This window comes from Anas platyrhynchos, chromosome 6, assembly GCF_047663525.1.
Source record: "Anas platyrhynchos isolate ZD024472 breed Pekin duck chromosome 6, IASCAAS_PekinDuck_T2T, whole genome shotgun sequence".
In the NCBI taxonomy this organism is placed as follows: Eukaryota; Metazoa; Chordata; class Aves; order Anseriformes; family Anatidae; genus Anas; species Anas platyrhynchos.
In genome coordinates, this window is record NC_092592.1 from 6,935,293 (window position 1) to 6,951,141 (window position 15,849).

General features: G+C 50.7%; 2 protein-coding genes across 12 annotated transcripts in view; one reads left to right on the plus strand and one right to left on the minus strand.

The window, feature by feature from the left end:
• Positions 1 to 8,983, plus strand: part of SGPL1 (sphingosine-1-phosphate lyase 1) — a 28,250-nt gene extending 19,267 nt beyond the window's left edge. For all 11 annotated transcript variants that reach the window (XM_038181711.2, XM_027460076.3, XM_072040330.1 and 8 more), the window contains 8 exons: positions 1,143 to 1,231; positions 2,024 to 2,129; positions 2,581 to 2,679; positions 3,594 to 3,743; positions 3,896 to 4,134; positions 4,680 to 4,826; positions 5,767 to 5,887; positions 5,983 to 8,983. In XM_038181711.2, the coding sequence (XP_038037639.2) occupies positions 1,143 to 1,231; positions 2,024 to 2,129; positions 2,581 to 2,679; positions 3,594 to 3,743; positions 3,896 to 4,134; positions 4,680 to 4,826; positions 5,767 to 5,887; positions 5,983 to 6,123 (1,092 nt within the window). In that variant the 3' untranslated portion in view covers positions 6,124 to 8,983. The remainder of the gene's footprint in view (positions 1 to 1,142; positions 1,232 to 2,023; positions 2,130 to 2,580; positions 2,680 to 3,593; positions 3,744 to 3,895; positions 4,135 to 4,679; positions 4,827 to 5,766; positions 5,888 to 5,982) is intronic.
• An 830-nt stretch (positions 8,984 to 9,813) lies between these two features.
• On the minus strand, positions 9,814 to 13,925 carry PCBD1 (pterin-4 alpha-carbinolamine dehydratase 1). Its single transcript, XM_005028336.5, has 4 exons — positions 13,698 to 13,925; positions 11,489 to 11,620; positions 11,053 to 11,133; positions 9,814 to 10,565 (listed from the first exon to the last, which is right to left on the minus strand). Exons 1-4 carry the CDS (start codon positions 13,908 to 13,910, stop codon positions 10,467 to 10,469), a joined length of 525 nt encoding a protein of 174 aa, XP_005028393.2. The 5' UTR covers positions 13,911 to 13,925; the 3' UTR covers positions 9,814 to 10,466.
• Positions 13,926 to 15,849: the final 1,924 nt, after the last annotated feature.

Below are 15,849 nucleotides of genomic sequence, written 5' to 3' on the forward strand. Positions count from 1 at the left end.
AATGTTTAGTCACTGTCACGCCGTCAGGCGTCTTCCTTGTGTTTGGGGGTTTTGTGGCAGTGTCAGCTGAGAAAAAACAGAAGAAAACCCAGACGAAGCAGATGTCGTAAGGCATACCAATGCGGCTGCATCCTTTTTGTGGTCACTTGGGGGTGGGGATCGAAAATCAGTCCTCTGTAAGCATCGGATGGAGCTCTTGGTTCCTTTCTTCCACCTGACCCACGAGCACCTGCTGTAGGTACTGGCTGTCCCCAAGTCACGGCTCACCCCGTGCAGCAGTAACAGATGGAAGCATTAATGCCTGCGGGCTGCTGGAAAGGCCAGCCTCGTGTTTTACGAGGTTAAAATTTTACCTTGGCTTGTGCCCACGCTTTTCTGGCCCTTGTGCACCAGGGCTCATAAAGGCTTGCTGAAGATAGGCCTCCTGCTTGAGGGATTTCTTATAAGAAAGTGTTTGATTTATTTGCCAAAAGCAAATGTGTGCAGTAGTGAACTCGATCAAATGGGTGGTGTGTGTGCCTTCCTCTTTCCACCCCCATGATGCAAAAACCCCTCGCTCACCTTTGGCCCCTGCAGAGAAAGGGGCACGAGGGCTGTGCGCTCTGCTGTGCCCCGGGTTCTGGGAAGGTTTCTTAGCCCAGGAGCAGTGCCAAGCCTGCGCTGGCTCCGTGCCTCGGCGCGGCACTGCTCCAGGCCTAATAAACCCCGCTGCACTTCGGTTAGCTGAAGGCAGAGTCAACGTTGTTGTTTCTCCATATGCGGCATCGTTAATCTGTAATCCAGATAAAGGGTCCCCAGGTAACCAGGGGCTAAGCAGGCATTTTACTTACTTTTGGAGTCTTGTGAGGTGTGCTCACCTCCACTAGCAGGCGACTGCGGTGTTGTCCCCTCTTCTCAGGCATCTGTGTGCATTTTTTTCCACGTTTTCCCTCCTTTAAATAGCAGAGTCAACACTTAAACCTGTGCTTGCCACCTGAACGTTAGAAAGCTGCCTTCAGCTGTTCAGTGGCATCTGCTGCCCTTGAAAACCCGAGCTGTCCTCTGCAGCATTTCTGCCCAGAGATGCTTCTGATCCCTTCTGCTGTTTTCCTCTCCTGCAACATCCACGTCAGTGCCTGTTTTTCTGTTTCCTTTCACGACAGATGACGTCTGGGGGGACTGAGAGCATCCTGATGGCTTGCAAGGCGTACCGGGACCTGGCTTACGAGAGAGGCATCAAACATCCCGAAATGTAAGCAGCGCCTTTGTGGCTTGGCTTTTGCTTGTGTGACTGGCTGTCCCTCTGCGCTGAGGCGGCTGCTAGGCCCCTGTAATCCTTCATTTCATAGCCTGTTACCACTCCCTCCTTGTCCATCTGTGTCTGGAGGCCTTGAATGCAGGAGAAAAACCCAGGTGGAAGGAAAAGGTGCAGAAGCACAGGAACTGTTCAGCAGCCTAGGATCCTAGGGGTGGATGTGGGCTGCGGAGCTGTGCCATGCACGTGTATTTCTGCAATACCTGCATGCAGCTCCAGGCACAGCCTGCTCATCTCTGCTTTGGGCCCCTCTTGTGCAAAGATTGCAAGGCGCTTTGATGTATTTAAGGGTTTTGATTTCATTTGGATCAAAGAGGGTTTAGCCTGAAAACCATGGGACTGAAGTTGGGGCTGATTGGAGCCGAAATGAGAAACTGTGCTAATCATTACGCTGCTAATAGAGGATTTGCTCCCTCTAATGTGCTGCTTTTTTCTAGACAGTGCGTCAAAAATGTTTCTGTGGTTAATTGCATAAGAGAGGAAGTCACAAAGAGAGATGAAACACTGGTGTTCATCTTCTGCTGAATTCCTGTGGCTCTTTTCTTCCCTTTCTAACATTTTTGCCTGGTATTAAAGGCCTCAGTGAAGAAACGATGCCTCTGAGAACAAGGTTAACTGAGGCAGTCTGGTCACTGCTGGTGGAGATGGGAGCCATCAGCTGTTGTGTTCATTTGGGTGAAGCTCAGGGGTGCTGCCTGGGCTGAAGTCTGCGATCTGTTGCTTTTCTAGGTTGGTCCCAGTGAGTGCTCACGCAGCATTTGACAAGGCAGCTCACTACTTTGGAATGAAGATGATTCACATCCCCTTGACCAAGACAATGGAAGTGGACGTTCAGGTACCACTTTAGGCAGCATGGCACTCTTCTTGTGGGAAAGGAGCACTGTTAGGAAATCACAAGGCATCCTCCTACCCGGAGAGATGAACCATAAGGGAGGAACAGTGGGATTAAATGCATGTCATTACATACAAAATCTAGTTTGAAATAAGTGGATGGGATGTAACCCATCCCTTTGTCCAGTGTCATTAATTTAGAATCAATTATGTACATCAGAAATAGCCACAGGTTTCAGATGAGGATGAACAAACACATTTTGTAGTACTTCCAAGTGGATGAGTTAAGTGATTCAGCTGATGTCTGCTCATGCTTTGTAGCTCATCGCTTTGCTTTCTGTAGGCTTTTGTGTGCTAGCTTTTCAGACCAGATGCTGCATGTTTTATTTTTCTTTTTTTGGCAGGGTGACACTTGGTAAATGGCATGTGAGCATCTTCTCTCTTTAAATCTTCAGGCAATGAGGAGAGCTATTTCGAAGAACACAGCCATGCTGGTCTGCTCTGCTCCCCAGTTCCCACATGGGATTATGGACCCGATTGAAGAGGTGGCAGAGGTAGGATGGCCCTGGGTGGTGTGGCGACAAAACTGGCGCATCCTTCTGCACAAAAAGTGAGCAGGGGGGTCCAGGATCTCAGCCAGTGAATCTGGTGGGAGCAGCAGACTGGTTGGGAAGGCACTACTGCCATTAAATGGGTTGTTAGCAGCAGGGTACGTAGGACACAATATGAGGAGGAATGTAAGGCTCTCTCATTTTGCACTTACTCAGAAACTGCTGTGGGAGGGTGGGCTTTAAATACCAGATATTACCCCTGGGCATTGTCATGAAGCTGTGTGCATGGGGCTGGACTGCAGACTTAGCTGCTGCACGCAGTTTGTGTCGTAGCAAGGCAAAGCAACAGGCCTTTAGCTCCTGCTTTGTCTCTGATCTCCCGAGTCTGTGCCATAAACTTCTGCAGCAGCTGAAGGAATGTACTGTGTATGTGACTTCGACCTCTGCTGTACCCTCTGCGAGACAAGCCAAGGGGGCTTGTCCTTTGATATCTGAGAGGAAATAACGGCAAAGTAGGCCACCTTGTAAAAACGCTTTGATTTAGGGCCTACTGGCTGTAGCAGGCTCGGTGCAGAAGCTGGAGGAATGCAGTGTGGCGGGGGGAGGAGGAATCAAAGGGCTGGGATCTCAGTTTTCAAACACGCCTTTTGTTTTTCTTCCCATGCTCCAGTTATTTATGTTGTGTGTGACCAGCAAGGGGCTCTGACCCTTCTTGTCACTTGGATCGTGCCATTACACTTTGTGGATGCTTCTTTCGGACCAAGTTGTGACATCTCTTTGTCAAATAGAGCAAACTACCAAAATACAATGTTTTTTTCTCTTGCTCTTTAGTGGCTGGAGGTTGGGTACCCCACCTACCTCATAGGTTTTTGTCCCTGGTTGCGTGTTACTCACCAGAGCCTCTTGTTTGCTCACAGCTGGCAGTGAAATACAAAATTCCCTTCCACGTTGATGCCTGCCTGGGTGGTTTTCTCATTGTTTTCATGGAGAAGGCCGGCTTCCCTCTAAAGCATCCCTTTGACTTCCGTGTAAAAGGCGTGACCAGCATTTCTGCTGACACCCACAAGGTAAGAGGGGGGGCAGAGAGGGGTCTTCCACGCTTTTATTTGAGGGGAGTGACTCCTGATGCCATCCCTGGTGCCAGGGATCTGGGTGGTCATCTACGAGAGGTGCTGCTGAGCCCCCCTGCCTCTTTGTAATGCTTTGTTACCCCTTGCAGTATGGCTACGCTCCCAAGGGTTCCTCCGTGGTGCTGTACAGCGACAAGAAGTACAGGAGCTACCAGTTCTTTGTGGCACCCGACTGGCAGGGGGGCATCTACGCCTCCCCCTCGGTGGCGGGCTCCAGGCCCGGTGGGATCATAGCCGCCTGCTGGGCAACCCTGATGCACGTGGGGGAGTCGGGCTACGTCGAGGCCACGAAGAGGATCATCAAAACAGCTCGGTTCCTTGAGTCAGAGTACGTGTGTGCCTGAGCTTCTTGCTTGTACTTTTTAACCCCCTTCTGGACTCCCTCTCCCAAACTGTTTTTCTCTTGCAACTTTTTTTTTTTGTCCCCTAGAGAAGCTGTTGCATGTTACCTGCTAGGTGGGGATCCATTCGGGTATTTCGAGATGCTTTGCTTCTATCTGGGTTCTTTGCCCTGTGCCAGGTTGTTGAGGGGCCCAGAGAGGAGGGGTGCTGGCATCTCTATGTAGCTGGCTTTGAGGCAGAAGAAACTCTTGAAGCAGTCACGGCTGAGGGGAAGTCACTCAGGATGAGGGGAGTCACTCTCTCCTCACTCCTTCTCCATCCCTAAGCATACTTTAGGGCTTAAATCACCCAAGTCTTCTGCTAAGTCCCAGTGGCCGGTACTGGTTGCATGATTTTTTTGTGCAAATGTGCCCTAATCTGTTCCCCTCTCTCTCTTTGAGGCCCCAGAGAGATGGACAGAATGCCTGACCCCGTTCTGCCTTTTCATTTTAACCACCCTCAGTCACTTTTTCTTTTTAATGTTCCTTCAAGGTTGAGAAAAATTGACAGCATCTTCATTTTTGGGAAACCTGAGGTGTCAGTCCTCTCCATCGGTTCAGACACTTTCGACATTTATCGATTATCTAATCTGTTAGCTGCCAAAGGATGGAACTTAAACGTCCTGCAGTTCCCACCAAGGTGAGTTTGTGGTCCCAGCGGGAGCCATCATTCATTGTGGAGCAGAGGAGCAACGTGCATAGCCAGGGAATGCAAGATAGGTGTCGTCAGGCCACCTAGCTCTCTTAATTTGCTGAGCGTTGCCCGTTATCTAACAAATTGTATGTAGACTTTTCCTCTGCGGAGAGGCAATTACATTTCTAATTGCTGATATACAGCAGCAGTAGTTATTTTAATGAGCCTGGCAGAGGGCATAGCTAAGGCTCTCTTTCTGTTTAGCTCTGTTTAATACAAGCAGGAGGATATAAATAGCTGGGATTTTGCCTCATGTCAGCAAGTGAGGGTTTGTAGGTGTTTATTTTTTGTTTAAATATCTTCTTCCTGCCCACTGAAGATGAAGGTAATCAAGAGAACAGCGACAGGCCGATCATTTTCAGTGATCTTTCCACCCTGATGTAAAAGGAATGCTTGTCAAAAACTTCTCTTGAGTGGGTAGAAGTTGCCTTTCTGTGGGTGAAAGGGGAAAATCTTCTAAGATAGGAATCTTCTAAGATAGAGCTGCACTGACAAAGTTTTAAACTTGCAGCTAGCTTGAAGAGGAGTCTAGAGAGCCTGAAGTAAATAGCTCAGAGGTGTGAGCAGCCCTGTTACTTCTGCTGAGTGCCAGCTTCCACGCTGGGGGTGGCTGACAGGTTACCTAGACCTTAAACGGTGTATGCTGATGTCAGGAAGGGAAGGGAGAGTTGATGTTTTGCAGCAGAAGAGCTCAACTTCCTGCAGCTTGATTCCAGCAAGTATTCTTCAGGGATTACCTTTAATTGTAAGGGAGCAGATCATCTTCTCCCTTAATCCCACTGGCACCTTATTTTAAAGAGGCAGGCACTGGCCAGGGAAGAACTAAACGGCTGTATGTACCCGAGGTGGCTAATCTCTCCCTTCTCCCCTCCCCTCTGCCTGCCAGCATTCATCTCTGCATTACACAGCTGCACACCAAAGCAGGCGTGGCGGAGCAGTTCCTGAAAGATGTCAAAGACAGCATTGAGGACATCATGAAAGACCTCAACGCCAAGACCACAGGCATGGTAAGGAGCCGGGATATAGCAGGGGTGTGTTGGCTGAGCCTATTTCCTGGGTGGAATTAAGGATCCCACGTAACCACCTCTTCTTCTCCGCTTAGGGAGCCATCTACGGAATGGCCCAGTCCATCCCCGACAGGAGCCTGGTGGCGGAGATTTCTCTGGCCTACCTGGATGGCCTGTACAGCACCGAAGTTCCTGGTGGTGAAAAGCACATGAACGGCTCTCCTGGCCACTGCTGACCGTAGCGCAACTATCGGTGCCTTGCCAGTTAGCACTGGGGTGGTTTTAAAGAAAGGTTTCCTAGGGAAAGAGATTGCAGTATAAGCCTACAAGTACAGGTCTGATGGCAGCTTGATCTCAAAACTTTATTCCCCATCTCCGTCTGCTCTGAAATCTGCATTATCTTCACACTCAACTTTGGTTTTAGGGCTTTCCTTCCCTTCTCCCTGCCTGCTCTCATGAATTGAGCGTCATTCCATGACTCCAGACTCCTCAGGTATTCTGTATATCACTTCATTCCTTGCTGTTTCTTCTCCTCAGACAGTGCATTCAGCCGGTGTCCAGCCAAGCATTAGATTTGAGTTTCCATGTTGTGTTCCAAGGCTTCAATCTTCCCAGAAGCTGAAGGTAGAAAATAAATTGATTTTTTTTTTCTTTTGAGTACTCCTCCAAGCTACTGCATTTAACAAACCATGCTGGGAGCCTTATACCTACATAACGCAGAGCTGATAGATTGGCAAAGGAAAGATGATCATGTAACTTTTTAAACCCCCCTCTGGAGATCTCAGACTGCAATCAATATTTATTGAGGGTGTAGGGGGGGAAACAGCACACAATCCTTTTTCTGGAATCTCTCCGTTTGAATAACAGCAGAAATAGAAAGCAAGTGGGTGGTGTACGGAGAGGAACTGGATGGTACTGAAAATCCTAGGTACTTAGTATCTGTTTTGCTTCCCTGCCTCTTCTAGAAGACATGCATCGACCACCTAGAGTGCTGTCGCACCTTGCACAGTTCTGGAGGGATGTGCAAAACAGGGATTTCACTGTTCATAACTTGAAGGTTTTGCACTATCTCACAATGCTGTAGTCGAGTCAGTGAAGCCCTAGCGTGTATCATGGCTGGGGACTTGACGTGCAAACGTATGGCACCAAAGCTGACTTTTTTTTTTTTTTAAAAAAAAACCATAATCCTTTAGTATAACAAGGTGACTTTTGTAATAGAAAGTAGTAATCTCTCTGCTCTTTGCACTGATTCTTTTAAGGCACATTCTCGTAAGGGCATTCACCATTGTGCCTTGATGCTTCTCTGGCTTTTTGGGGGATGCCAGGGAGGGTTTGAGGGGTCAGCTGTTGACTGGCTGCAACATTAGCTGCAGTTTCCTTACGGTACTATACTGAAAACAAAACCTCAAAGGCAGGCTGGCCTCAGGTAAACTGTGCTTGCCCATAAGGCAGAGTAGTCGTGCTATTGAGCCAAGTCCCCTCACAGTATTTCAAAGATGCTGGCAGAGCTCTGAAAGGAAGGAGGCAGGACGCAGTAAGCTGGAGGTAGCTGAGCCCTGGGCACACAGGCTTTTTCTCTGCTATTTTTGCTTTGAGAGTTTTACTGCTGCAGCTTGGGAGGCAGTTGTTGCCCTCAGGATGAGCTGGAACCTCTTGAGTTGTTAAACGGCGGCGGAGCTGCTCCTGCAGGGCTTTCCTGTGCGTTTCCTCTCGGCTTTTGGCATGCTGCTGAGAGTTTCCCAGGCAGAGTTCAGCACCTGGAAGAAGACTTCGTGCCATGACTGCAGCGTCTCTGCCGAAATGGGCTCGATAGCCCCAACCTGGCCCCCACTGGCTTAACACAGCTGAAGCACACGCTTGCTCGGTAACTACACGGGCTGAGGAGGCTACAGAGCAGCCGCTGCACACCCAAATTTTGGACCTGGAGAGTGCTGGGAAGAACACTTTGCTTTTTAACAGGTTTAGTAGTGCTAGGAGACAAAGCATTTTGGCCATCTCCTGTCACGTTCAACTGGTGGCTGCAGTGCATGTCTCTGAGCCCTTCTGAAAACATCTTGTTGGAATTGCCTGCCAGTCTCTCAGTGTGTTAGCAGCCCTGGCAGTCAGCGTTTGTGTTGGACCTGTTTATTCTGTCAACGCCTTGCTAACGTGACCATTGCTGCATCTCTCAGTTTTGCTGTACTGTGGGGAGAGCCTGAAGTGTCTGTCTACTGTGACGGTTCTCTATGAGCCAAGGTTTGGAAAACAAAAAAGGAGGCTACTCGTTTTGTTTCTGCTATAAAAGAAAGGGGGGGGATGGATTAGGGTGGGGTAAAGGAGAGGAAAAACTCCTTCCTCTGCCCTGGTGCCGTCTCCCCTGAGGAAGTGGGTGGATCAGTGCTCCATTTCACATTTTTGGGTGGATTTGAAGATGTTATTTGTAACTCAATGTACTCCATTCTGGACCTCACCTACTAGTAATTTGTGGGTTTAATTGTTCAATGTGTATACGTTCTGTACTGTAAATGTAATCCTGTGGTCGGGAACAGGCCACTGTAATTTACTGTTGTGTAGTCTTTATTCATCCTGGTCACCTAACATGTAATCTGCTTCTCCTGTATCATGCCAAATGGTTTTAGAGAAAAATGAGATTAACAGGCTATATAATTGTCTCTCTCTCAAAAAAAAAAAGACTGGATTATGATCTGGAGGGATTTTCCCAACTGTTAATCCCTGCGAGATTTCGGACTGGTCAGTTTTTTCCAAGCGAGACACTACATTTGTTACTTGTACAAAGCACTCCCAAGCGAGTTGGGTGCTCCTAGGTACTAGGCTGAAGAATATCCAGTAGGATGGGCCAAGAAGAGATGTCTGTCTTCATGCCACGGATTTCATCTGCACTTTTCTGGTGACTCGGGGGAACGGAAGGGTTGCGTACACCACAATAATACCTTGCCCAATAAATTCATTGATTTTTTTAATGAACAGATGGGATGAGTTTCCTCTGATGGCAGTATTTGATATTGCTCTGGTTTGCCACTGTAAAACTGTAAGCTGAAATAGCTGATGAGATGGTGAAAACGGACCTGGTTTGCATTAAAATGGTGCATTGAGCTACCTAGGCTCATTGAACTCTTTATTTTTCTCTTTCAGTGCTCATTTGAATGGATGGGGACCTGTTGCTTCTGATCTTTGCTCTTGGGAGCAGCCTAGTCTGTGGCGGGGAAAATGGTTTATGAATGGTATTAATTCTGCCCGAGAGCTGCTCTTTTGTTCTGTCAAGATGAAAGTGGTGGCTGTGACTTCCTCTTGCGATGTTCAAGGGTGCCAAAAATTGTGTATGTGTAAGAGCTGTGGGTTTTCTCTTAATGCTTTATGGAACTTGGAGGGTTGAAAAAAAAATCTGATCGGAGTTGGGCGATTCCAGTATTTCTCCTAGGCTGTTCTGCTGAGAACAACTGCTGCTGGTTTCACAGCAAAGCCTTCTTGTTACAAAAAAAAAACAAAAAAACAAAAAAAAAACCAAAAAGGCAGAAATTCAGGCACTGCCTGAATGCCACTGTTACTAGAGTGAAGATCTTACAGCACCAAGCCCACCTAAAAACCCTTTTGGGAGGTGTGCCCCAGCCCCTGCTGCGTTTGTGCCTTTTGGTTGTGTTTTCCCCATGGTTGTGCCTTGGGTCTGATGGCTGCACTTCGGATTTTAGCACAAGCAGTTTTTATCAGATCTGCTCCGGCTTTTAAACAATGCTCTGATAATCTCATTCTCTTTCAGACCGTGTTTGCTTTGAGGTGCGGGCCTGTGAAGGCACGTGCCTCTTCTCCATGCTGTTTCGAGAAGCTTTTCCATGGCAGGAGCACCTTGCTGAGACAGGACAGAGCAGTCAGGGGTTTTGGGAAAACCTCTGGGTGTAATTCTGACAGTGAAGCCACCTCCTGAGCTCAGATCAGGTTAACCAAGAGCTTTATTGTAAACACTTTCGGTTGGTTTTCTACTAAAAGCCGGTTACAATCGGGGTGAGATCACATACCTGCTTATAATACTGCCAGGGAGAGGTTAAATTAATAACCACGTTGCACATCACAGTTGTTGGTGTGTGATAAACCCAAGGGTTCATGTACCGCCTTGTGAACAGTAAAGCATATTTTGGTACAAAAGAAGCAATAACAACAAAAAAAAAGAAAGAATAACAAAAAAGAAAGAATAACAAAAAAAAAAAAGAAGCAATATCAGATGGGGTCAGGCTCTGGAAAGATTTACTGCAGTAGTTTAACATCGCTCCTGGTGAAAGGGCATGCCTACTGAAAGCCCCCGAGGCTCAGTAGGCTGTGAGCGGGCAGCGCACAGGTAAAGGGCTGAAGCATGGAAGTGGCGAGGTGAGAGATGGATGTAAGCACAGGAGGGAAGGCTTCCTGGCTGCCTCCATCCCTCTGAAACGCCAAGCTGTGCGTGGCAGGGAGCTCGGTGTGGGCTTAGGCAGCCTGGGGCTAGGCACTAGCTTGGAATAAGCGGGAGAAGGCTCGAGGTGCAGTCGTCCAGGCGAGGCGTGGGTTGTGGCTGCGGCAGAGCTGACGTTTGGCTTCAGGTGTCTCTCCCTAGTCAGGACAGGGAAGCTGCAACCTGCTCGATGAAGCTGGCCAAGTTGATGTCTCTCTCGGATAAGCCCGTGCACTCGTGGGTGCTCAAGGTGATGTGAACCTAAAGCAGACAGAGTGACTGAGTGGCAGAAAGAGCAGGAACAGGTTCCCCCAGTGCTGCAGGCAGCTCGCATCTGATGAGGCAGGTAGTGCTATCACTTTCTGCACTCGTTAGTAAAATTTCTTGGGGTTGGGGAGGTGTTGAGGCTTTTCACATGGTTTTCTCCTTGGCCACAAGCAGTGACTGCTGTCCCTGCACTGGTTGTGGCAGCCAGCTGTGCATTTCAACTCACTATCAGGAAACTTTTCCCCTTGCCTGCTGCTTCTGGTACTGACCTCAAAAAGCCACCAACTCTGGTGCCAGCTTGCTCAGCTGGGCAGAAACAAAAGGGGAAGAAAGGGGCTGTAGGTGATGGCTGCAGGCTGCCTGTGCTATGCCAAGGGAAGAGGTCCTGCTCGTCTGCCTGGGACTTATGCTATTTTATGCCTCACAAATGGGATCTGCTCCCCAAAGAGCTCTGTTTGTCCCTGTCATCCTTGTTCCTTACCTTATTGTAGACGTTGAACCACTCAGGGTGGTGATCCAGTTTTTCTGCCTGTAGAGCCACTCTGGTCATGAAGCCAAAGGCCTGCCCAGGGGAGTAAGAAGAAAAGTTAGCTCTGGACCATTTACCTTCTGATCCGTTTTTGTTCACCCCATTGCTATTAATTTTATACCCCATGTTTCTAGGAATCCTGGCAAATCCAAGACCTGGGATGTTTTATATCTTTGTTGGGGTTTTGCATGGGTCTTCCTCTTTTGGGGGATCTTTTCCCAGGCAAACACTGTCTCTGGACGAGTGGTCTTGGGTAGGTTGTCTTGCTCAGCCATTGTGTTTTGGGAAAATGGAAGTGTTACTGTGGCCGAGCCCTGCAGGTGGGACTCCCAGCTCTGCAAACCAGGTCTCCAGCACTGTAAAAACTCGGTCCCAGCGATGCTCGTACCCGGTTGAAGTCCTTGAAGTGGAACTCCTTGAAGATGGCATCTCTGCCTTCCACCTCGTTCCACCCCACGGCTCTCAGGTTTGGCAGCAGCTGCTCCCTCTCCTCCGCGCTCAGCCTGTGGGCTTTTCCTGCCTGGCACCGGGGAAGGGAAGAGGAGCAGGTCAGCACGGCAGGGGTAGGATGAAGCAGATACCCCCGCCAAAAAATGGGCTTCCCTTGGATTTTGGAGTTACGGCTCTGTGGAGGCAGCAGCAAACTGGGTGGGAGGGATGTGTGTGTGTGCAGACCTGAACCCCTGAGCACAGGAGTTATCAGTGCTGCCCTCGAGCACAGCCTCCTGGGATGCTCCTGCTGTGTGTACGTGTTCATTATAGCCTGAAGCACTAAGAAAATGGTGGCTTTGGGTGGTTAGGCTCCAAAATGCGTAATATTTTGCCCCCCTGCCTCAAAAATTCTGTATCTGTGAAGACTTCTGGAACTGAGAACTGCTTGCTTTTGGGGTTTGTGAGGTACCCTCGGAAGGAGGAGGACTTTAATTGCAGGGCAGCTGTACCAGAGACCTCTCCAAGAGGAGAAAAGAAGTGGTGTGAATCACAGAGATGAGTCACAGTAAATTGGAGTTCAGCTCCTTTTCCTTTTTCCTTCAGCCTCCCTTACGTTAGGATGGATTTTAAGAGGCTGTTTGTCTGCGAGTGACAAAGGGCAGAGGGAGGGACTGCGATTTAGCATTGTCTTCTGCTCTTGGGCAGAGCTGTTGCTTCTTAAAGGGGGGGGAGAGGGGGAAAGCTGCAGCTCATGGCTTTAGCAAGCGAGTAGGGGCAAATATGGGACTAAATTTGGGATGGGAGCTGCCCGAGCTGGTGTGACCTCCTGGCTGGGTGGGCAGGCAGGGATGAGCGTGCAGAGGTGTTGCTTTTCGTGGAAGCTGGCGTTCTGGCAATTAAATCCTTTCCTGAGGGCGATGTGATTGCTAGCACCGGGGAGGATTGTTGTTTCACCCTGGCACACACCAACATCTCTGTGCCATTTGCTTTCCTCTGCGCTTTAGGGCAAAGCCCAGCGAGTTAGGGGGGAGTCCCCACAACCCCAGCCCCCTCTTCTTGTGCTGCTCAGCTGCTTAAGGTGCTGCTGCCGAGCATCGGTGGCCTGCTTAATGCCAGGTTTCGAGGGCAGGTGGTGAGTAAACACAGCTCAGAGCAATAAACCCTCGGCTGCTGCCCTTCGTGCCGATGGCGCGATAAGCCGGGCGCGGGTAGCTTAGCAACTGGATAACGTGGGGACGGACGGAGGCCGTGGTGAGGGGGGGGGACTGGTGGCAGCACCATGTTTTGGGGCCGACAGAGGGCTGGAAGCTGCTCACACACCACTGTGGGGAGAGGGGAGGTGGTCTGAGGGCTGAGGTGGGCCATTTTGGGGGTTTTGCACAGGCCTGGCTGGATTCTGGCTGGCAGACGGGGCAAAAAGCAGCTTGTGGCAGTCCCCCTGCACCCTCTGTGCCCTCCACCCCATCCTTCTGTCCCTTTTTTTCCCCCCCCAGAGCATCGTCCTGCCTGCTGTTTTGGTGGGTACAGCCTGTCCGTGCTTTCATGTGCGCTTCTTTCTTTAAGCACACACGCTTTTCATTAGGGAAACGCAATTAGTTGGTTTTCTTTTGCTGGCTTTCCACTACTGAGGCATTGGATTTTCTTATTTTGCTGCCCGCAGGATGCTATTGTGCAACTGAGGCAAAGGGACCAGCATGGGAAACCGAGAGCCCGTCCCTGAGGGGTTTTCTGGAGATGAACCCCCCCCTGCCCAAATCGGCAGCTTCCCTTGTAAGCGTGGCCCCTCACCTAGGGGGGAAAAGGTGAGGGGGAGAGCCCCAGCGTGAGCAGGACTGGAGTTGGCTGTGCCCCGAGGCCTCCCCTCTGCTGTGAAAACCCTGCTCAGAGCCCGCACGAGTGGGGCTCACACCCCAAAGGCAGGATTTGAGCAGGAGCCGCGCTGGCAGTGCTGCCAAACCTTTCCCTCCCCCTGCGGAGGAGCCAGCAGGCTGTGGCTCTGCTAATTCCGAGCTGCCCGCGTTACTCATTAACCACAGCACGCAGCCCTGCTCCTTCCTCCCTCTCCTCCTGCCTCCTTAGGGCTGCAGCAGCCACCTCAAACCCTCCTTTTCCCATCCTTCCCCGGCGGAGCAACAGCCGCGTTGCGTTGCCCGCCGGTGCCTTACCATCGCCCGCCGGTGGCCGTGGCCTCCGTCCCCGCTCCAGGCTGGGTGTTGCGAGCCGTGCTGGAGCCCAACAGTGGGGTTGGGGCCACGGGAGGCGTGGCGAGGGGTCGGGTCCACCCAGGGCGGACCGAGGCCCGTGCCCCACGCATTTCCCATTCCCAACGCCGCCCGGCAGCGGTCGCACGCTTGCTGGGCTTGGGGATGCTGGAACATGGGCCGCTTGGATCCCCGTGTAACGAGCAGTGGTCAGCGGCTCTCCCCATCCCTTCCCCAGCGGGATTTTTTCCTGACCTGTTGCAGGATGGAGAGGGGTGGTTACGAGCCCCCCCGGGTGCTGCTGTGATGCTCTCACGGCCCTGCATCGCTCCGTGCAGTGACAACCAGGAGCTGAGGGCTGCACCGCGTGGGGACAGCCTGGATCATTTCACAGCATGGTGACGAGCCGGGGTAGCGCAGGGACTGTGCATGATGCCTTGGTGCATTTTCAAGGCGTTTCCTCCTGTTGCTGAGGGAACCGTGTCTGCACGGGCGCTGCGAGCTGTTCCCCAGCCTGTTTGCTCCCCAAATTCGTGCCCGTGTCCCGTGGCTTGTCGCCTGCTAAACCCACTCACGTGTCCAGAGCCGACAGTTCTGTGCCTTGCTGATGTACGTGATGCTGTGCAAGCCCAGCAGGTAGTGAGGACAGAAATGCAGCACCCCGCCATACCCCACTGCCTTTCCTTACCCCTGAGCCAACTAATTTGGGGAACTTTTTTAATATAGTGCGACACACGCCCCTCGTAGATGCTTATGTGCATCTTGTTTTCCACTTTCAGAGTTCCTGAGTGCCACAGAGACTATTTGTTTCTCCAGCAGGTGTCTTAGAGGGAAGCAAATCCTTCTGCTGTGGTAATGAAAAGGAAAAATGAGAATCTTTCCTGTCCGGGGAGAGCCTCTGCCTCCGTCCGGGGAGAGGAGACTTGGAAGGCAATGCAGCACCTGGGAAGAAAATTGTTGTCTGCAGATGTGAGGCTTTGATACGGAAGGCAAGAGGAGTGTCGTACCGTTGTCAGCAATGAGACCAGGAGGTGGGATTGTTTGTAGGGCAGGGAAAGGCGAGCAGGACGTTTTCTTGGCGTCGGGCTGAATTGCAGGACACCCTGACCAGCACAGCCCCGGTGTCAGCTGCAGCCTTCTGAAGAAAACGTGGTGGCAGTTGTGATATTGGCTTGTCAGGGCCTCAGGCACACCTTGGCTAGGTGGCAGTGCCTCTCCTGGCCTCCCTATTGATCTGGAGAGGGGGGGACGCCAATCCCCCACCTCTCACCGTGCCCTGCTTTCCCTCTGTGGTTTTTGTTCCAGCCCAGCTGGGAGCTAATCCTATTTACTTTGCCAAGCGCGCTGCCAGTGCAGAGCAATTGACAGGCACCTCGGCTTGTTAAAGGTGAGAATTTCTGTGGTTGGAGAACATCGGGAGAAAAACGATTAATTATACCGTGTCTGCTGATTACCCAGCTCCTTTGTGATGCCAGCTTCTCTCCTAGGTTATAAATCAGCACTTAACGACCAGCCTTCCGCGTGAGATCTCTCTCTGGCACAGGGATGTGCTTCTGCTGAAAGGTGTCAACAGGGCAGTTGTGATTTTCCTCTCTGTAGGTGTGAAATTGTGCCTGGGCGATCCTCGGGCTGCCTCTGAATCCTGCGTGCATGAAATCCTCCTCTGCTCTGCTTTAATTTTCCTTTTGGAGATGGGACTCTCGATTTAATGATTAATTGAGCGCTGTTGGGCAAGGTGTTTGCACAGGGATGCGTGCAGCCCTGTGCAAGGGGCGTGCCTCTCGCTGGGGGAAATTTCTGCTCTTTTTTCCTGCCTTTTCCCCTAGTTTAGAGCTGTGCTTTTTTGGGGCTAGGTCAGGGGCAGTTTAACTCACACGTGCATTGCTGTGGCATACCCATGGGGGTTATCATGAGCATCACTAATGGATGATTATTTCTGTCTACACCTTCTTAACAAAATCCTGCTTGCCCCAGAAGATGCTTTGGTCGAGATTCACGTGCTGCCAACCATCTTCAGACCTGCTTTTTGAATTTCCTCGCCCAGTTTTCTCATTTCGCAGGCCCAAGGAGGAGGGACAACATCTTCCTTCCACGAAGGTGTCAGCTACGATGCTGG

Coding starts and splice junctions, on each gene's coding strand:
- PCBD1 (XM_005028336.5), bottom strand. CDS start 13,910: ATGTTCCAGCATCCCCAAGCCCAGCAAGCGTGCGACCGCTGCCGGGCG. Junction 11,621..13,697: donor ACGGCCACCGGCGGGCGATG/GTAAGGCACCGG, acceptor CCCCGGTGCCAG/GCAGGAAAAGCCCACAGGCT. Junction 11,134..11,488: donor ACTTCAAGGACTTCAACCGG/GTACGAGCATCG, acceptor TCCCCTGGGCAG/GCCTTTGGCTTCATGACCAG.